This window comes from Zophobas morio, unplaced genomic scaffold (assembly GCF_036711695.1).
Source record: "Zophobas morio isolate AGI-343-1 ecotype UQ-CSIRO unplaced genomic scaffold, CSIRO_AGI_Zmor_V1 ptg000021l, whole genome shotgun sequence".
Classification (NCBI taxonomy): domain Eukaryota; kingdom Metazoa; phylum Arthropoda; class Insecta; order Coleoptera; family Tenebrionidae; genus Zophobas; species Zophobas morio.
Genome location: NW_026972126.1, coordinates 17,111,742 through 17,133,268, shown reverse-complemented (window position 1 = coordinate 17,133,268; position 21,527 = coordinate 17,111,742). Strand labels below are relative to the sequence as shown.

The following is a 21,527-nucleotide window of genomic DNA, read 5'->3' as shown; positions in this document are numbered from 1 at the left end:
GATGAAGCCCCCTAGAAGGTTCCCCATTCTATTAAAAAAGACAGTTGGGACCCCTGAGAAGGTCTCATCTTAAAAAAAAACAGTTGGGATCTCTGAGAAGGTTTCATCTTCAAATTTAATACACATTAGGCAAAAATGACAGAATTTTGATAAACGATTTACCAGGCTTGATTTCAGAGCATTCGGTTTTCGGTTACAAAGTTACATTGCAAAATATTGTTATATACAATTTAGATTGTTTACGGAAAAGGACGAAAAGGACGGAAACTACGACGAAGGACGAAAAACGACGAAAAGGACGGAAAATCTGTATAAGGACGATAAAGGACGAAAAAGATGAAAAAGGACGAAAAAGGACGAAAAGGACAAATAAGGCCGAACAGTACGAAAAAGGACAAAACAGAACGAAAAGGACGGAAAAGGACGAAAAAAGACGAAAAAGAGCAAAAATTGGAAAAAGGACGACAAAGGACGAACAGTACGTAAAGGGCGAGCAAGGACACAAAGGACGAAAAAGTACGAAATAGGACGAAAAAGGACGAAAAGGAAGAAAAAGAGGAAAATTTAGGAAAAGGCCGAAAAAGTACGAAAAGGATGAAAAAGAACGAAAACGACGACAAGGACGAGAAAGGACGAAAAGGACGAAACATTTGGAAAGGACAAAAAAAGACGAAAAGGACGGACAATTTTTAAAAGGACGTAAAGCACGAAAAATGACGATGAAGGACGAAAAAGGACGAAAAGGACGAAAACGGACGAAAACTACGAAAAGTACGAAAAAGAACAAAAAGGACGAATAATTTGGAAACATACGAAAAAGGACGAATAAGGACGAAAAAGGACGAAATGGACAAAAGGGACGAAAGGGACGAAAAACTAGGAAAAGAACGAAAAAGAGGAAATTTTAGGAAAAGGACGAGAAGGATGAAAAAGGACGAAAACGACGAAAAGGACGAAAACGGACGAAAAAGACGAACGAGAACGAAAAGGACGAAAAAGAGGAAAAATTGGGAAAAGGACAAAAAAGGACAAAAGGACAAAAAGGACGACAAGAACGAAAAGGACGAAAAAAGACGAATAGGACGAAAAATTTGGAAACGGACGAAAAAGGACGAAGAGGACAACAAAGTACGAATAAGGACGGAAAAAGACGAATAAGGACGAAATGGACGAAAGGGACGAAAAACTATGAAAATAACGAAATAGGACGAAAACGACGAAAAAGGACGAAAAAGGACCAATAAGGACGAAAAGGACGAAAAAGACGAAAACTTAGCAAAATGACGAAAAAGGACGAAAACGACTAAAAAAGACGAAAAAGGGCGAAAAGGACAAAAAAGGACGAAAAACAACGAAAAGAACGGAAAGGATGAAAAAACAAAAAGGACGAAGAAGGACGAAAAATTTGGAAAAAGACGAAAAATTAGGAACAGTACGAAAAAGGACGCCAAGGACGAAAAATTAGGGAAAGGACGAAAAAATACGAAAAAGGGCGAAAAGGACGAAACAGGACGAACAACGACAAGGACGAAAAAGGACGACAAAGGACGAAGAGGACGAAAAAGAGGAAAATTTAGGAAAAGGACGAAAAAGGGAGAAAAGGACGACAAAGTAAATAAATAAATAAATAAATAAATAAATAAATAAAGTTTATTGCCCAACAGAACTACACATTCCAGTTACAAGACAATTATAAAGAATATAAAAACAATGACAACAATTCAGAATCAAAGAAAATAACAAATTAATAAATTAAATGCATAAATAATCAAAGATCTCAATATAATGAAAAATAAGAACAGTAACTTAACTTAAATAAAATTAAAATAGAAATAAATGAATGAATGAATAAATTGAAGCCGAAATAAATACCTACATTTATCTGCAATATCAAAAATCAAACACACAATCTGTAAATCTAGGCATATACATCAAGAAGTAAATAACTTAAATTAAAATACAACAGTATGAAAACCATATCTGAAAGTAAAGTGTAAACTACTTAAGCTTAATTCTAACAGTGTCTTTTATAGACTTAAGGCTAGTGTTAAAAATGTCAAAATCGGAATTCATTTCTATTTCTTTTAAAAAATAACTTATTACATATATCGGTGCTTTTCTCCCAAAATTAGTTCTAGCAATGCTAGTGTATAATGTTACAGAATGCCTGCTGCTAGTTCTAGGTACCAGAAAGGATAAAGAATTAGTTAAAAAAAAAAAAAAGGACGAACAAAGACGACAAGGACGAAAAAAAAACGAATATGACGAAAAACTAGGAAAATGACGAAAAAGGACGAAGAAGGGCGAAAAGGACGAAACAGGACGAAAAACAACGGAAAGGACGAAAAGGACGAAAAAAGACGAAAAAGACGAAGAAGGACGAAAAGGACGAAACAGTACGAACAAGACCGAAAGAGGACTAAGAAGGACGAAAAGGACGAAAAAGAGGAAAATTTAGGAAAAGGACGAAAAAGAACGGAAAGAATGAAAAAGGACGAAAACGACGAAAAGGACGAAAAGGACGAATAATTTGGAAAGGGACGAAAAAGGACGACAAGGACGGCAAAGGACGAAAAAAGACGACAAGGACGAAAAAGGACGAAAAGGATGAAAAAGGACGAAAACTATTTACGAAAACCAAAATTGACTTCAACGTCACCCATTTAAAATCTCTAGTTACACTAATTTTAAAAAGAAAGAAACCAAAATGAATTTGGTTCCGAAAAGTAAAAAAATATTTTGAGGAAACTCTATTGAGAATCTGTTACAAACATATTTAGACAACTTAGTTTGATTAAAAATTTGTCATGCATAACTTTAAAACATCTACAACATTTCAAGGTATTCGGTTTTGCAGAATTAAAATTAAATTGAAAAATGTTGGTTTGCAGTTTTGATTTTTTTTCCAAGAATTTGGACATTTCGGGTCAACACTCAACACGGTGTTATAAACTACATGTGTAGAACTATGTTATTTTATACAATTTAACACCCATTTACTATGTAGAATTTTGAAGTCACGTCATCTTATTGATGGGGATGATTAGACAAATTTTGGTTAGGGTTTTACCATCTATATGATATTCTCCCAATAACTTTCACAGCATTCGGTTTTTGCAAATTCAAAGTTAAATTGTAAAATATTATTATATACAACTTTGATTTTTTACAGTGAAAAAAATTTGATAAACGATTTACCAGGATTACGATAATCACCTTAAAACCTTTGCAAGATTTCAGAACATTCGGTAAGGAGGTAAAAATTTACATTTACTTAGTAATTTTATTCCTAAAAAATTAAATTTGGCGGAAAGAACAATGCCCACTGTATTTTATACTATTTTAAACTACGACATAATAGTCAAATTTATTTTGTCCTAGGAAGAAACACGGAAATAAAAATTAAATTTACTAAATTACATTTTAATGCCTTTGCCCCAATTATTTACAACAATTTTTTTAATAAATGGCTTGGTTTCTCTTTCAGTCATTTTTCACAGTAGTACACATAAAAATTTTAACATTGTAACTGCTACTTCCAACATGTTAACACCGATCATTTTCGTTGTTCTCTGTTCTCCAATAAGTGGTAACTTGATCAAATATGAGGTGACATTTTTGGACCCAGAATTAAAAGAAAATTTGTCAGGGAACGTTATAAGCGTTGACAACAACATCTTCAAGGTAACTGTTTTAGAAAATTTGCCAGAACTTCGCAATGGTATGCTAAACATAACAGACCTCCATTATTTGACAGTAAATAACGTCAACTTACAATATATGGAAACAGGAGTGTTTGATAATCAAAATATTAGCCACATTTCGATTGCGGGTAACAAGCTGACTAAAATCCAGTCGAGGATTTTCGACAGTCTTTCAACAGAAACCCTGAATTTAAGTGAGAATCAAATCGATTTCATTGAAGAAGGAGCGTTCAGAAACATGTTGAAACTGTGTCACCTGATATTATCACGCAATAAGCTTACACGAATTAGTTCTAGTTATTTTGACAACACTCCCAACATAATTGTGTTCGACATCAGTTTTAATCAAATAACGAAAATTGAAGAAGGATGTTTTAGCTTTCTGGCAGAAGATTATCTCATTATTACTATCGGAAACAATGCAGTTGAGGAAATTCACCCGAGAGGATTTGAAAACTTGAACATAACAGAGCTTGTTCTCAGCCATAATTTAATTCGGAACGTTCCAGAAGAACTAGTTACTAGAAACAAGATCACGATATTGCAACTGGATTATAATCAGATACGAGATTTTCCAGATACTTTTTATGCGGAGATGAATTCAACTATAGAAGCACTCATGATAAGTTTTAACCCTCTTAAATGTCAAGTGGTGGAAAAAATAATGGAATTTTCGGAAAAAGTCATAGGGCCTTTTTGTTTTTCAGATGAAGATTGTTTTGAGACTTGTCAAGAAAACTAAAAACTTGAAAATGTAATGTGCTTATTATTCACTATATTATAAGTAATTGTTAAAAATAAATACAAGATTATAGAGAAAAATGTAAAAGCTCATTATCATTCTCACTGGAATTTCCCTTCTGAAGTGTGCATGTTACGCTACTGACTGACAGTCCGTTGTCAGATTCTGATGGCTCACCATGTTGAACTTAAAATAATAATCTATCTCTAGTAACCCTTGTTGAAAATAGTTTGATTTGAATTAGTTTGTATTCTCAAAACACAGGACTAAAATTAGTAATTAAACCATAATCGAACAAAATGTTCTGAATATCATAATTCTTATTTTATCATCATTATATACAGGGTGAGTATTATAATAACGGGACCCTGACCAATTTTCAATGCAACAAAACGTACATCTATCAGTTATTGTCAGATTCCAAAAAAAACACATACGTTTTTAGGATCAACGTACGTACTCTCAGGTAAGCAAACTTTTCGAGCCGAATTAAATCTCCGTACAGACAATTTGTATCTTCTGCTGAGATATTTCATCGGATCCGAAACAATTTTGGAGATTTGTTCATTTAAAAAAGAAGAGTTTAGGACTTCCGTCTAACATGACATTTCGGGAGCAACAAATTTCAGGTGGTAATATTATAGTTGATTCCTTTGCTAAATATTTCAGTTCGGTATTTTTATCATCAAATAATAATATAATGGGAAGGATGGTACACTGCCTGCCTCTTTTAATAATTTAAATCGGTAATATTCTTGAAGACAGAGTTTTAGGTAAATTAAAATCTTTGAAGCCCAAATTCACAACCGGTCCTGATTTAATCCCTGAATTTGTTATAAAAGACTACGCGGCCATTTTTAGCAAACCTCTAACATTTCTTTTCAACTTAATTCTTGATAATCGTAAGTTTCCTGACAGATGGAAGGTATTTAAAATTGTTCCTTTATTCAAAAGCGGTAATCGCTCGGGTATTGAAAATTATAGACCGGTCTCTATACTAAATAACTTTGCGAAAGTTTTTGAGATGATTTTGGTTGACGATTTGTCCTATCAACGTAAAAATCTTATTGCGGAGAATCAACATGGCTTTGTTCTAGACCGTTCGACGGTTACTAACTTATTGACCATAACGCAATGTTTAGCTAATAATCTAGACAAGGACGAAAGACGAAAAGGACCAAGGATGAAAAGGACGAAATCCACGAAAAGGACAAAAAAGACGAAAGACGAAAAGGACCAAGGACGAAAAGAACGAAAAGGGACAAAAGGGCGAAAAGGACGAAAAGAACGAAATTGATTAAAAGTACGACAAGGATGAAAAGGACGAAAAAGACGGAAAGGATTAAAAGGACGAGAAGGACGAAAAGGATGAAAAGGACGAAAAGGACGGAAAGGATTAAAAGGACGAGAAGGACGAAAAGGAGTAAAAGGACGAATAGGACGAAAAGGATTAAAAGGACGAAAAGGGCGAAAAAGACGAAAGATGAGGAGGACGAAAATTATTAAATGGACGAAAAGGACGAAGGACAAAAGACGAAAAGGACGAAGGACGAAAAGGACAAAAATGACGAAGGATGAAAAGGATCAAGGACGAAAAGGACTAGGGACGAAAAAGACCAAGGACGAAAAAGACCAAGGATGAAAAAGACCAAGGACGAAAAGTAACAAAGACGAAAAGGACGAAGGACGAAAAGGATGAAAGACGAAAGGACGAAGGAGGAAGCACGAAAAGGACGAAAAGGACAAAGGACGAAAAGGACTAAGGACGAAAAGGACAAAGGACGAAAAGGACCAAGGACGAAGGACAAATGACAAAAAGAACGAAGGGCGAAAACGACAAAAAGGACGAAGGATGAAAATGACCAAGGACGAAAAGGACCAAGGACGAAAGAAACCAAGGACGAAACGGAGCAAAGACGAAAAGGACGAAGGACGAAACGAACGATGAAGGACGAGAAGGACGAGAAGGACGAAGAACGAGAAAGACGAAGGACGAAAAGGACGAAGTACGAAAAGACCAAGGACCAGAAGGACCTAGGATGAAAAGGACAAAAACGACAAAGGACGAAAAGGACCAAGGACGAAGAGGACGAAAGGAACGAAAAGGAACCAAAGTACGAAAAGGACGAAAAGGATTAAAAGAACGAAAATGACGAAAAGGATTAAAAGAACTAAAAGTACGAAAGGTACGAAAAGGATTAAAAGGACGAAAAGGACACAAAGACAAAAATGACGAAGAATGAAAAGGACCAGGGACGAAAAGGCCCAATGACGAAAAGCAGCAAAGACGAAAAGGACGAAAGACGAAAAAGGTGAAAGAGGAAAAAAACGAAGGACGAAACAAACCAAGGAAGAAAAGGACGAAAGACGGGAAGGACGAAGAACAAAAAGGACGAAGCACCAAAAGAGCGAAGAACGGAAAGGATGAAAGACGAAAGGACGAAGGAGGAAGGACGAAACGGACTAAAAGAAGTAAGGACGAAAAGGACGAAAAGGATTAGAAGGACGAAAAGTACGAAAAGGATAAAAAAGAACGAAAGGGAAGAAAACAACGAAATGAATGAAAAGGACGAAAGGGATTAAAAGGACGAAAAGGACGAAATTGACGAAGGACGAGAAGGACGAAAGACGAGAAGGACGAAGGACGAGAAGGACGAAGGACGAGAAGGCCGAAGGCCGAAAAGGACGAACAACGAAAAGGATGAAAGACGAAAGGACGAAGGAGGAAGGACGAAAAGAACGAAAAGGACAAAGGACGAAAAGGACCAAGGACGAAAAGGACTAAGGACGAAGGACGGGAAGGACGAAGGCGAGAAGGATGAAAAATTTTAAAATAATGAAAAAGACGAAGGACGAAAAGGACAAAAAGGACGAAGGATGAAAATGACCAAGGACGAAAAGGACCACGAACGAAAGAAACCAAGGACGAAAAGAAGCAAAGATGAAAAGGACGAAGGACGAAACGAACGAAGGGAGAACGATGAAGGACGAGAAGTACGAAGGACGAGAAAGACGGAGGACAAAAAGGACGAAGAACGAAAAAGCCAAGGACCAAAAGGACCTAGGCTGAAAAGGACAAAAAGAACGAAAGACGAAAAGGACCAAGAACGAAAAGGACGAAGGAGGAAGGACGAAAAGGACAAAGGACGAAAAGGACCAAGGACCAAAAGGACCAAGGACGAAGGACGAGAAGGATGAAAAATTTTAAAATAATGAAAAAGACAAAGGACGAATGACAAAAAAAACGAAGGACGAGAAGGACAGACAGGATGAAGGATGAAAAGGACCGAGGACGAAAAGGACCAAGGACGAAAGAAACCAAGGACGCAAAGGAGCAAACACGAAAAGGACGAAGGACGAAACGAACGAAGGGCGAACGATGAAGGACGAGAAGGACGAAGGACTAGAAAGACAAAGGACGAAAAGAACGAAGAACGAAAAGGCCAAGGACCAAACGGCCCTAGGATGAAAAGGACAAAAAGGACAACAGACGAAAAAGACGAAAGACGAAAAGGACCAAGGACGAAAAGGACAAAGGACGAAAAGGACCAAGGACGAAAAAGACGAAAGCAACGAAAAGAAACAAAAGTACGAAAAGTACGAAAAGGATGAAAAGAACGAAAATGACGAAAAAGATTAAAAGAACGAAAAGAACGAAAGGTACGAAAAGGATTAAAAGGACGAAAAGAACGAAAAGAACGAAAAGGATTAAAAGGACGAAAAGAAGGAAAATACAAAAATGACGAAGAATGAAAAGGACCCGGGACGAAAAGCAGCAAAGACGAAAAGGACGAAAGGCGAAAAGGGTGAAAGAGGAAAAAAACGAAGGACGAAACAAACCAAGGAGGAAAAGGACTAAAGACGAGAAGGGCGAAAGACGAGAAGGACGAATAACGAGAAGGACGAAGGATGAGAAGGACGAAGGCCAAAAAGGACGAAGAACGAAAAGGACAAAGCACCAAAAGAGCGAAGAACGGAAAGGATGAAAAACGAAAGAACGAAGGAGGAAGGACGAAACGGACGAAAAGGACGAAAAGTATGCAAAGTACGAAAAGGATCAAAAAGAACGAAAAGGAAGAAAAGAACGAATAGAATGAAAAGGACGAAAAGAACGAAAAGGACAAAAGGGATTAAAAGGAAGGAAAAGGACGAAAAGGACGATAATTGCGGAAAGGATTAAGAGGACGAAAAGGACAAAAAAGACGAAAAGGACGAAAAGGATTAAAAGAACAAAAAGGACGAAAAGGACGAAAGGGATTAAAAGGACGAAAAGGACGAAATTAACGGAGGACGAGAAGGACGAAAAACGAGAAGGGCGAAGGACGAGAAGGATGAAAAATTTTAAAATAATGAAAAGAACGAAGGACGAATGACAAAAAGGACGAAGGACGAAAAGGACAAAAAGGACGAAGGATGAAAATGACCAAGGACGAAAAGGACCAAGGACGAAAGAGACCAAGGACGAAAAGGAGCAAAGACGAAAAGGACGAAAGAGGAAAAAAACGAAGGACTAAACGAACGAAGGACGAAAAATCAAGGACGAGAAGGACGAAGGACGAGAAAAACGAAGGACGAAAACGACGAAGAACGAAAAGGACGAAGGAGGAAAAGGACGGAGGACGAAAAGGTCGAAGGACGATGGGACGAAGGACGAAAACGACGAAGTACGAAGGACGAGAAGGACGAATGACGAAGGACGAAGGACGAAAAGGACCAAGGACGAAAAGGACCAAGGACGAAAGAGACCAAGGATGAATAGGACCAAGGACGAAAAGGACGAAAAGTACGAAACGGACGGAAAGGATGAAAAGGGTGTAAAGGACGAAAACGATTAACAGGACGAAAAGGATGAAAAGGATTAAAAGGACGAAAAGGACGAAAAGGGCGAAAAGGACGGAAAGAACGGAAAGGACGAAGGACGAAATGGACGAAAAGAAATCCAATCGAAAATTTTCAGTCTTCCAACAGAAACCCTCGATTTAAGAGACAATAAAATCGACTTCATTGAAGAAGGTGCGTTTAGAAACATGTTGAGACTGCGTGATCTGATCCTAAGTCGGAATAAGCTCATACAAATTAGTTTTGGTTATTTTGACAACACTCCCAACATACTTATGTTCGACATCAGTTTTAATCAAATAACAAAAATTGGAGAAGGATATTTTAATTTTCTGACCGATGATTATCTCGTCCTTAATTTCGAAAACAACGCAGTTGAGGAAATTCACCCGAGAGCATTTGAAAACTTCAACATAACAGAGCTTACTCTCAGCCATAATTTAATTCGGAACGTTCCAGAAGAACTAGTTACCAGAAACAAGATCACGATATTACAACTGGATTATAATCAGATCCGAGATTTTCCAGATACTTTTTATGCCGAGATGAATTCAACTATAGAAATATTAATAAGTTTTAACCCTCTGAAATGTGAAGTGGTGGAAAAAATAATGCAAAATCATCGGGTCCTTTTGTTTTTCATGTGAAGATTGTTTTGATCCTTGTCAAAAAAACTAAAAACTTGAAAAAGTAATGTGTTTATTGTTCATTATATTTAAGTAAATGTAAAACATAAATACAAGATTACAGAGAAAAATGTAAAAGCTCATTATCACTCTCACTGGAATTTCCCACAAATTCTTGCAAGGTGAATACAAAGCTGAATTAAATCAAGTAAAATTTGAAAAAAAAAAAATCTTTTGTTTTTGATGAAGAATCTAACCACCATCTAAGGTTGTTTCTAGAATGTAGATCGTATGGAAACTAAAGAGAGCTATTAGAACGTTTTGGTCTAAATTAATACAGACTTTGAAAGGAAGACGATATAAATGTTTTCGGTCTCGGAACTAAAAATTAAACGTTTCACACCAAATACATAAATTACATTTTAATGTTTGTGTCTCTATGTTATGTAGGTACAGGAAGAAATAAATCACCTATTTTTTGCTTTTTTAGTTTTGCAAATGACATGATTTCTTTTTTTACCATTCTTTTATATTGGTGCACATACAGTTCGAACATTGTAACTAATATCTCCAGAATGTTTACATCGGTCATTTTAGTCGTGCTCTGTTCTCTAGTTAATGGTCACGATTCTAATAACTTGATCACATATAAATTAATGTTTTCAGATTTCTATCCAACACAAAAACTGTCAGGAAATGTTATAAACGTTGACAACAACAACATCTCTGCAGTCAGTGTTTTAGAAAATTTGCCCGAACTCCGCAAAGACATGTTAAATATAACTTACCTCCATTTTCTCTGCATAAGTAACGTTAATTTACAATACATGGAGGAAGGAGTTTTTGATAACCAAAATATTACCGTAATTTCACTTGTGGGTAACAAACTGGCTGAAATCCAACCAAGAATATTCGACAATCTTCCAATAATTTGTTTGGATTTAAGTGGAAACGTAATTAACTTCATCGAGAAGGGAGCATTTAGAAACATGTTACGACTGCGCCAGCTAATATTATCCCGAAATAAGCTTACCCAAATTAGTTCTAGTTATTTTGACAATACTCCCCACATACAATATTTCGACGTCAGTTCTAATGGGATAACCAAAATTGAAGAAGGAAGTTTTAGTTTTTTAAGCGACGAGGATCTATTAATTATAATTGACGACAACGCAGTTGAGGAAATTCATCCTAGAGGATTCGAAAACTTGAACATAATGCAGCTGTCTCTTTGCAAAAATTCAATTCGGGACGTACCAGTTGAATTATTTACGAATAACAAAATTGGGATGTTGCAGCTGGATTCTAATCAAGTAGAAGAGTTTCCGGATATTTTTTGTGAAGAGATTAATTCAACTGTGAAGACGGTGACGATGTATGATAATCCTCTTCAATGTGAAACTGTAGAAAATTTGATCGACTCTGCGGGAAAATCAGGCGCATTTTGTTTCTTAGACGAAGATAGAGTTGCTAAGTGCCGTCAAAATTAAACACATAAAACTGTGATGTGTTTGTTTATTATAATATGTGTAAAAAATAAATACTGGGTTAAAAAGGAAAACATAATATCTTATTATGACACCTTAAAAAAGTTCAATCAGAAAAAAATAAAAATTTTGCACCTGATTATAAAACAAAATAGGAACAGAATTACGTAAATTAAGAAAGGCTTTCTACTAGAAAGAAATTAATGTCGACGGCATTGCAAAGAGGCATCCGTCATCGTTTCTCTGTCATGAAGAACTTTTCTACCTGCGATGGGTACCTGTACCTGTTTAAATTAGTACCTAATAGATTTATCCGCATTTGTGCTAGCGTCTTGACCAGTTCACTTAAGTTTATGTTTCCGCGTGTTATTATTTGCGATTTAAAAAAATAAATTTAAAAACCACCCCCTGCTGAAGTGTGCATATGTTACGCTACTGACTGACAGTCCGTTGTCAGATTCTGATGACTCACCATCTTGAACTTAAAATAATAATCCATCTCCAATAACTCTTGTCCTTCAACACTAGGTAATAGCAATCTGACGCTCAAGGTTTATTTATGTTTATACTTTCATCGAAAGAATGGCAAGTAGAAAATAGTTTGATTTGAATGAGTTTGTCTTCTCAAAACACAGGACGAAAAAGATTAAAACGACGAAAAGGACGAAAAGGATGAAAAGGACGAAAAGGACGAAAAGGACAAAAAGGACGAAAAGAACGAAAGGGACGAAAGGAACGAAAAGGACTAAAAGGACGAAGAGGACGAAAAGGATTAAAAGCACGAAAAGGACGAAAAGAACGAAAGAGACGAAAAGGAAGAAAAGGACCAAAAGATGAAAAGATCGAAAAGGACGAAAATGATAAAAAGAACGAAAAAAACCAAAAGGACGAAAAGGACCAAGGACGAAAAAAACCAAGAGGACGAAAAGGACCAAGAACGAAATGGACCAAGGACGAAAAGGACCAAGCATGAAAAGGACCAAGGACGAAACGGACCAAGGACGAAAAGGACCAAGGACGAAAACGACAAAGGACGAAAACGACCAAGGACCAAAAGGACCAAGGACGAACATGACTAAGGATGATAAGGACAAAAAGGACGAGACCTTTGAACCAAGGACGAAAAGGGCGAAGGATGAAACGGAAAAAATGAAAAGGACGAAGGACTTAAAGGACGAAAGACGAAATGGACGACAGACGAAAAAGATGAAACGGACGAAGGGAACGAAAAGGACGAAGAGGACGAAAAGGATTAAAAGGACGAAAAGGATTAAAAGGACGAAAAGGACGAAAGGGACGAAAAGGCAGAAAAGGACCAAAAGGATGAAAAGGTCGAAAAGGACGAAAATGATAGCAAGGACGAAAAAAACGAAAAAAACGAGGTGCGAAAAGAACCAAGGACGAAAAGGACCAAGGATGAAAAGGACCAAGGACGAAAAAGGCCAAGAACGAAAAGGACCAAGGACGAAAAGGACCAAGGACGAAAAGGACCAAGAACGAAAAGGATCAAGGACGAAAAGGACCAAGGACGAAAAGAACGAAGAGGACGAAATACGAAAAACGAAAAGGACTAAGGACGAAATACGAAGGACAAAAAGGACGAAGAGGACGAAATACGAAGGACGAAAAGAACGAAGGACGAAATACAAAGGACGAAAAGGACGAAGGACGAAAAGAACATAGAACGAAAAGGACGAAGGTCGAAAAGGACGAAGTACGAAGGGTGAAAAGGACGAAGGACGAAAAGGACGAAAGATGAAAAGGACAAAGGACCAAGAGCAAAAAGGACGAAGGACGAAAAGGACGAAGGACGAAGGGTGAAAAGGACGAAGGACTAAGAGCGACAAGGACGAATGACGAAAAGGACGAAAGATGAAAAGTACGAAGGACGAATAGTACAAGAGGGACGAAGGACAAAAAGGACAAAGTACAAAAAGGACAAAAAGGACTAAGAATGAAAATAACCAAAGACGAAAACGACCAAGGACGAAAAAGGCCAAGAGCGAAAAGACGCAAAAACGAAAAGGACGAAGGACGAAAAGGCTGCAGGACGAAAAGGACGAAAGACGAGGAGGACGAAGGACGAAAAGGACGAAGGACGAAAAGGACGAAGAGGACGAAATGCGAAGGACGAAAAGGACGAAGGACCAAATACGAAGGACGAAAAGGACGAAGGACGAAAAAAGGGAAGAACGAAAAGAACGAAGGTCGAAAAGGACGAAGGACGAAAAGGACGAAAGATGAAAAGGACAAAGGACCAAGGGCGAAAAGGACGAAGGACGAAAAGAACCAAGGGTGAAAAAGAGCAAAACCGAAAAGGACGAAGGACGAAAAGGACGAAGAACGAGAAGGACGAAGGACGAAAAGGACGAAGGACGAAAATGACGAAAGAGGAAATAAACGAAGGACGAAACGAACGAAGGACGAAAAGGACGAAAGACGAGAAAGACGAAGGACGCGAAGGACGAAGGACGAAAAGGACGAAGGACGAGAAAGACGAAGGAGGAGAAGGACGAAGGACGAGAAGGACGAAGGGCGAAGGACGAAACGGACGGGGGACCAGAAAATCTTAGAACGAAGGAACGAAGGACGAAAGACGAAAGACGAGAAGGACGAAAAGACCATGGACGAAAAGGACCAAGGACGAAAAGGACCAAGGACGAAAAGGACAAAGGACGAGCAAGACAAAGGACGAAAAGGACGAAGGAAAAAAAGGATGAAAAGGACTTTAAGGTCGGAAAGGGTGAAAAGCACGAAAATGACGTAAAGGACGAAATGAACGAAAAGGACAAAGAGGGCAAAGACGAAAAAGACGAAGGACGATAAGGACGAAAATAAATCCAATCGAAAATATTCAAGTCTTTCAACAAAAACCCTGGATTTAAGAGACAATGAAATCAATTTCATTGAAGAAGGAGCGTTTAGAAACATGTTGAGACTGCGTGATCTGATACTAACTCGGATTGAGCTCGTACAAATTAGTTCTGGTTATTTAACACTCCCAACTTAATTAGGTTCGACATCAATATTAATCAAATAATAAAAATTAGAGAAGGATATTTTAGCTTTCTGACCGATGATTTTCTCATCCTTAATTTCGAAAACATTGCAGTTAAGGAAATTCACCAGAGAGCATTTGAAAATTTGAAGATTAAACAGCTTGTTCTTAGCCATAATTTCATTCGAGAAGTTTCAGAAGAACTAGTTACCAGAAACAAGATCACGATGTTACAACTGGATTAAGTAATAATCAGATTTTCCAGATACTTTTTATGCGGAGATGAATTCAACTATAGAAGCAGTCATGATAAGTTTTGACCCTCTTAAATGTGAAGTGGTGGAAAAAATAATGCAAAATCATCGGGTCCTTTTGTTTTTCAGGTGAAGATTGTTTTGATACTTGTCAAAAAACTAAAAACTTGAAAATGTAATGTGTTTATTATTCACTATATTTAAGTAAATGTAAAACATAAATACAAGATTATAGAGCAAAATGTAAAAGCTCATTATCACTCTCAATGGAATTTCCTACAAATTATTGCAAGGTGAATACAAGGCTGAATTAAAACAAGTAAAATTTGAAAAAAAAATCTTTTGTTTTTTATGATGACAGAAATCTAACCACCATCTAAGGTTCTTCCTAGAATGTAGATCGGGTGGAAACTAAAAAGAGCTATTAGAACGTTTTGGTCTAAATTAATACAGACGATATAAATGTTTTCGGTCTCGGAACTAAAAATTAAACGTTTCACACCGAATACATAAATTACATTTTAATGTTTGTGTCTCCATGTTTTGTAGGTACAGGAAGAAATAAATCACCTATTTTTTGCTTTTTTTTTATTTTTCCAACTGACATGATTTCTTTTTTTACCATTCTTTTATATTGCTGCACATACAGTTCGAACATTGTAACTACTATCTCCAGAATGTTTACATCGGTCATTTTAGTCGTGCTCTGTTCTCTAGTTAATGGTCACGATTCTAATAACTTGATTACATATAAATTAATGTTTTCAGATTTCTATCCAACACAAAAACTGTCAGGAAATGTTATAAACGTTGACAACAACAACATCTCTGCAGTCAGTGTTTTAGAAAATTTGCCCGAACTCCGCAAAGGCATGTTAAATATAACTTACCTCCATTTTCTTTGCATAAGTAACGTTAATTTACAATACATGGAGGAAGGAGTTTTTGATAACCAAAATATTACCGTAATTTCACTTGTGGGTAACAAACTGGCTGAAATCCAACCAAGAATATTCGACAATCTTCCAATAATTTGTTTGGATTTAAGTGGAAACGTAATTAACTTCATCGAGAAGGGAGCATTTAGAAACATGTTACGACTGCGCCAGCTAATATTATCCCGAAATAAGCTTACCCAAATTAGTTCTAGTTATTTTAACAATACTCCCCACATACAATATTTCGACGTCAGTTCCAATGGGATAACCAAAATTGAAGAAGGAAGTTTTAGTTTTTTAAGCGACGAGGATCTATTAATTATAATTGACGACAACGCAGTTGAGGAAATTCATCCTAGAGGATTCGAAAACTTGAACATACTGCAGCTGTCTCTTCGCAAAAATTCAATTCGGGACGTACCAGTCGAATTATTTACGAATAACAAAATTGGGATATTAGAGCTGGATTCTAATCAAGTAGAAGAGTTTCCGAATATTTTTTGTGAAGAGATTAATTCAACTGTGAAGACGGTGAGGATGTATGATAATCCTCTTAAATGTGAAACTATGGAAAAATTGATCGACTCTGCGGGAAAATCAGGCGCTTTTTGTTTCTTAGAAGAAGATAAAGTTGCTAAGTGCCGTCAAAATTAAACACATAAAACTGTGATATGTGTTTGTCTATTATAATGTGTGTAAAAATAAATACTGGGTTAAAAAGGAAAACATGATATCTTATTATGACACCTTAAAAAAGTTAAATCAGAAAAAAATAAAAATGTACACCTAAATATAGGAAAAGAATTTCTCTGTCCTAGAGAACTTTTCTACCTGGGATGGGTACCTGTACCTGTTTAGATTAGTGCCTAATAGATTTATCCGCATTCGTGCTAGCGTGTTGACCAGTTCACTTAAGTTTATGTTTCCGCGTGTATTTGTTTGCTATTTAAAAAATTAATTTAAAAACCACCCCCTTCTGAAGTGTGCATGTTACGCTACTGACTAACAGTCTGTTGTCAGATTCTGATGACTCACCATGTGGAACTTAAAATAATAATCCATCTCCAACAAACCTTGTCCTTCAACACTAGGTAATAGCAATCTGACGCCCAAGGTTTATTTATGTTTATAGTTTCATCGAAAGAATGTCAAGTAGAAAATAGTTTGATTTGAATGAGTTTGTCTTCTCAAAACACAGGACGAAAAATATTAAAACTACGAAAAGGACGAAAAAATGAAAAGTACGCAAAGGACGAAAAGGACGAAAAGGACGAAGGAGGAAAAGGACAAAGGACGAAAGGGACGAAGGACTTAAAGGACGAAGGACGAAGTGGACGAAATACGAAAAAATGAAACGGACAAAAGGAACGTAAAGGACGAAAAGGACGAAGTGGACGAAAAGGATTAAAATGACGAAAAGGACGAAAGGGACGAAAAGGACGAAAACAGACTAAAAGGATGAGAAGGTCGAAAAGGACGAAAGTGATAAAAAGGACGGAAAAAACGAAAAGGATGAAAAAAATGAAGTACGAAAAGGACCACGAACATGACTAAGGATGAAAAGGACAAAAAAGACAAAGGACGAAAAGAACGAAGGACGAAAAGGACGAAGAGGACGAAATGTACGAAAAAGACGAAAAGGATTAAAAGCACGAAAAGGACAAAAAGGAGGAAAAGGACGAAGGACGAAAAGGACGAAGGAGGAAAACGACGAAGGACCGAAAAGTACGAAGGACGAAAAGTACGAAGGACGAAAAGGACGAAGGAGGAAAACGACGAAGGACGAAAAGTACGAAGGACGAAAAGTACGAAGGAGGAAAAGGACGAAGGAGGAAAACGACGAAGGACGAAAAGTACGAAGGACCAAAAGTACGAAGGACGAAAAGGACGAAGGACGAAAAGGACGAAGGAGGAAAACGACGAAGGACGAAAAGTACGAAGGACGAAAAGTACGAAGGACGAAAAGGACGAAGAACGAAAAGGACGAAGGACGAAAAGCACGAAGTACGAAAAGGACGAAGGACAATAAGGACGAAGGACGAAAAGGACAAAAAGGACGAAGGACGAAAAGGACGAAGGACGAAGGACGAAAAGGACGAAGGACGAAAAGGACGAAGGACGAAAAGGACGAAGGACGAAAAGGACGAAGGACGAAAAGGACGAAGGACGAAAAGGACGAAGGACGAAAAGGACGAAGAACGAAAAGGACGAAGGACGAAAAGGACGAAGGACGAAAAGGACAAAAACAACGGAGAATAAAAATGACCAAGGACGGAAAGGACCAAGGACGGAAAGGACCAAGGACGAAAAAGAGCAAGGACGAAAAGGAGCAAAGACGAAAAAGACCAAGGACGAAAAGGACGTAAGAGGAAATAAACGAAGGAGGAAACGAACGAAGAACGAAAAGGATGAAACACGAGAAAGACGAAGGATGCGAAGGACGAAGGGCGAGAAGGACGAAGGACGAGAAGGACAAAGGACGGGGACGAAGGACGAGAAGGACGAAGGATGAGAAGGACGAAGAACGAAAACGACGAAGGACCAAAAGGGTGAAGGACGAAAAGTACGAAGGACGAAAAGTACAAAGGACAAAAAGGACGAAGGACGACAAGAATTAAAAGGACGTAGGACGAGAAGGGCGAAGGACGAAAAGGACGAAGGACGAAAAGGACAAGAGGGACGAAGTACAAAAAGGACGAAGGACGAAAAGGACGAAGAATGAAATTGACCAAAGACGAAGAGGACCAAGAACGACAAAAACCAAGGATGAAAAGAAGCAAAGACGAAAAGGATCAAGAACGAAAAGGACGCAGGACGAAAAGGACGAAGGACGAAAAGGACGAAGGACGAAAAGGACGAAGGACGAAAAGGACGAAGGATGAAAAGGACGAAGGACGAGAAGGACAAAAAGGACGTAGAATAAAAATGACCAAGGACGAAAAGGACCAAGGACGAAAAGGACCAAGGACGAAAAGGACCAAGGACGAAAAGGACCAAGGACGAAAAGGACCAAGGACGAAAAGGACCAAGGACGAAAAGGACCAAGGACGAAAAGGACCAAGGACGAAAAGGACCAAGGACGAAAAGGACGAAAGAGGAAATAAACGAAGGACGAAACGAACGAAGGACGAAAAGGACGAAACACGAGAAAGATGAAGGACGCGAAGGACAAAGGGCGGGAAGGACGAAGGACGAAGGACGAGAAGGACGAAGGACGAAAAGGACGAAGAACGAGAAGGACGAAGGACCAAAAGGGCGAAGGACGAAAAGGACGAAGGACCAAAACTGCGAAAGACGAAAAGTACGACGGACGAAAAGGACGAAGGACGACAAGACTTAGAAGGATGTAGGTCGAGAAGGGCGAAGGACGAAATGGAGGGAGGACGAAAAGGACGAAGAACGAAAAGTATGAAAGACGAAAAGGACGAAAGACGAAAAGGACGAAGGACGAAAAGGACAAGAGGAACGAAGGACAAAAACGACGAAGGACGAAGAGGACAAAAAGGACGAAAAACGAAAATGACCAAGGACGAAAGAGAAAATAAACGAAGGACGAAAAGAACGAAGGACGAAAAGGACGAAAGACGAGAAAGACCAAGGATGCAAAGAACGAAGGACGAGGAGGACGAAGGACGAGAAGGACGAAAGACGAGGAGGCCGAAGGACGAAAAGGACGAAGAACGAAAAATACGAAGGACCAAAAGTACGAAGGACAAAAAGTACGAAGGATGAAAAGGACGAAGGACGACAAGAATTAAATGGTCATACGACGAGAGGGACGAAGGGTGAACAGGACGGAGGACGAAAAGGTCGAAGGACGAAGGGACGAAGGGCGAAAGACGAAAAGGACGAAAGACAAAGGACAAAAAGAACGAAAAGAACCAGGTACGAAAAGGACCAAGGACGAAAACGACAAAGGACGAAAATGATGAAAAGGAGGTAAAGGACGAAAAGGGCGAAAGGGACGAAAAGAACGAAAAGGACGAAAAGGACGAAGGACTTAAAGGACGAAGGACGAAATGGACGTAGACGAAAAGGACGAAATGGACGAAAAGGATTAAAATGACGAAAAGGACGAAAGGGACGAAAAGAACGAAAAGGACGAAAACAGACTAAAAGGATGACAAGGTCGAAAAGGACGAAAATGATAAAAAACGAAGAAAAAAACGAAAAGGACGAAGTACGAAACGGACAAAGGACGAACCTCATTTTTACCCAAACTTCGAAGAAACTGTTAAAACAACGACTGCTGAATGGAGAAATACCAAATATAAATTTAGGTCTGTTTTAACTCATTAATAATAATTTAATATCCTTTTTAATACTAATGTCAGGTTAGATAATAATGTCAGGTCAGATTAATATCAGTTTTTGCTGTATCTGTACCTTTTGTACCAATGTTTTTAATTTATTTATTTAAAATTGGTTCAATAAAAATTATTATTATATTATTAATATTATTAACATGACTAAGAATGAAAAGGAGAAAAAGGATGAGACCTTTGAATCAAAGACGAAAAAGACGAAAAAGACGAAGGACGACAAAGACAAAGGACGGAAAGGACGAAGCACGAAAAGGACGAAGAAGACGAAAAGGATTAAAAGGACGAATACGACGAAAATGAGGATAAGGACGAAAAGGACTAAGGACGAAAAGGACGAAAGAGGAAACAAACGAAGGACGAGACGAACGAAAGACGAAAAGGACGAAAGACGAGAAAGACGAAGGAGGCGAAGGACGAAGGACGAGAAGGACGAAGGACGAGAAGGACGAAGGACGAGAAGGACGAAGGACGAAAAGGACGAATAACGAAAAGAACGAAGGACCAAAAGTGCAAAGGAAAGTATTTTTATTAAATTTCATTTCACTCTTAAACCAATTTATTTCGGTGATTATGATACCGATATTGTGAAAAAAGCGACAGAAGTGTCAGATAATTTCCGTACATGTTTTATTGTCAGTTAAACTGTGAAAACTAAAATTAAATGTGCCATGCTGAATGCACAGATTGAATTTTAATACTCATTTTCCTCCCAATTGTACACAAAAACTTTGTTATTCTTTTGTACTTGAATGCATTAATTTTGGATTATATGATAATTGCCAATTCAAAAATATTTACGTCATTCATTGCGCAGTTTGCTCCGTCTTTATCAACGGTCACTCTTCTAATAATTTGATCAAATACCAGTTATATTTGATTCATTGTCAAACTCAATAAAAAAGTTATCAGAAAACGTTGTCAATAATGGCTACTTTAAAGTCACTGTCTTCGAAACATATACTTTTCAGCACTTTATTAGTCTGTTTTCAAATAATCGAAGCCAACTCCCAGATTAAGTATCAGCTGGAATTAGCTACCTCTGGATACGTCTACGAAGCAAACATCCTCAACAAAGAAGTAATAACTAGCGTAGAGAAGGCTTTTACCGTCCGAGTTCTCAGTGATGTACCTGTCCTACTTAAAGGTATGCTAGAAATTACTCCCGAAACTTACTACTTTTGCTTACAACGGCACAATCTAGAAAAAATAGAAGTCGGCGCTTTTGATAATCAAAATATAACTCGACAGATTCTTCTTGACGGCAACAAACTAACTGTCGTCGCCTCCGGTACTTTCAAAAATTTGAAAATTAAAAAACTGAATTTGGCGGACAACCAAATTACACATGTTGAAGAAAACGCCATCACCAATTTGCCAAACCTGGTCGAAGTCCATCTCTCTCAAAATAAAATTGTTAAATTCCATGATAATTCTTTCGTGAAAACTCCAAATATGGCGGTTCTTAACATGTTTCAAAATGAATTGGGTGAATTAGGTGAAAGGTGGTTCAGTTTTATGACCAAAGAAAAACCGGTGACTAGGAGGTTTGGGGACAACAATATTGGAAAAATACATCCTAAAGCCTTTGATGGAATAAGCGTTTCGTATATGGAA

At 37.8% G+C, this 21,527-nt stretch overlaps 4 protein-coding genes across 4 annotated transcripts; all 4 read left to right on the top strand.

Annotated features, from left to right (window-relative positions):
* Positions 1-3,543: 3,543 nt before the first annotated feature.
* LOC135131714 (carboxypeptidase N subunit 2-like) lies at positions 3,544-4,446 on the top strand. Its single transcript, XM_064059560.1, has one exon. It carries the CDS (start codon positions 3,544-3,546, stop codon positions 4,444-4,446), a length of 903 nt encoding a protein of 300 aa, XP_063915630.1.
* A 2,883-nt stretch (positions 4,447-7,329) lies between these two features.
* LOC135131712 (leucine-rich repeat protein soc-2 homolog) lies at positions 7,330-9,932 on the top strand. Its single transcript, XM_064059559.1, has 3 exons — positions 7,330-7,440; positions 8,985-9,229; positions 9,404-9,932. The coding sequence occupies exons 1-3, from the start codon at positions 7,330-7,332 to the stop codon at positions 9,930-9,932; spliced, it is 885 nt and encodes a 294-aa protein (XP_063915629.1).
* Positions 9,933-15,327: 5,395 nt separating this feature from the next.
* Positions 15,328-16,242, top strand: LOC135131711 (leucine-rich repeat-containing protein 15-like). The gene has a single exon (XM_064059558.1). The coding sequence runs from the start codon at positions 15,328-15,330 to the stop codon at positions 16,240-16,242; it is 915 nt and encodes a 304-aa protein (XP_063915628.1).
* A 1,754-nt stretch (positions 16,243-17,996) lies between these two features.
* On the top strand, positions 17,997-19,320 carry LOC135131710 (uncharacterized). The gene is made up of 2 exons (XM_064059557.1): positions 17,997-18,151; positions 18,891-19,320. The coding sequence occupies exons 1-2, from the start codon at positions 17,997-17,999 to the stop codon at positions 19,318-19,320; spliced, it is 585 nt and encodes a 194-aa protein (XP_063915627.1).
* The last annotated feature ends 2,207 nt before the right edge of the window (positions 19,321-21,527 follow it).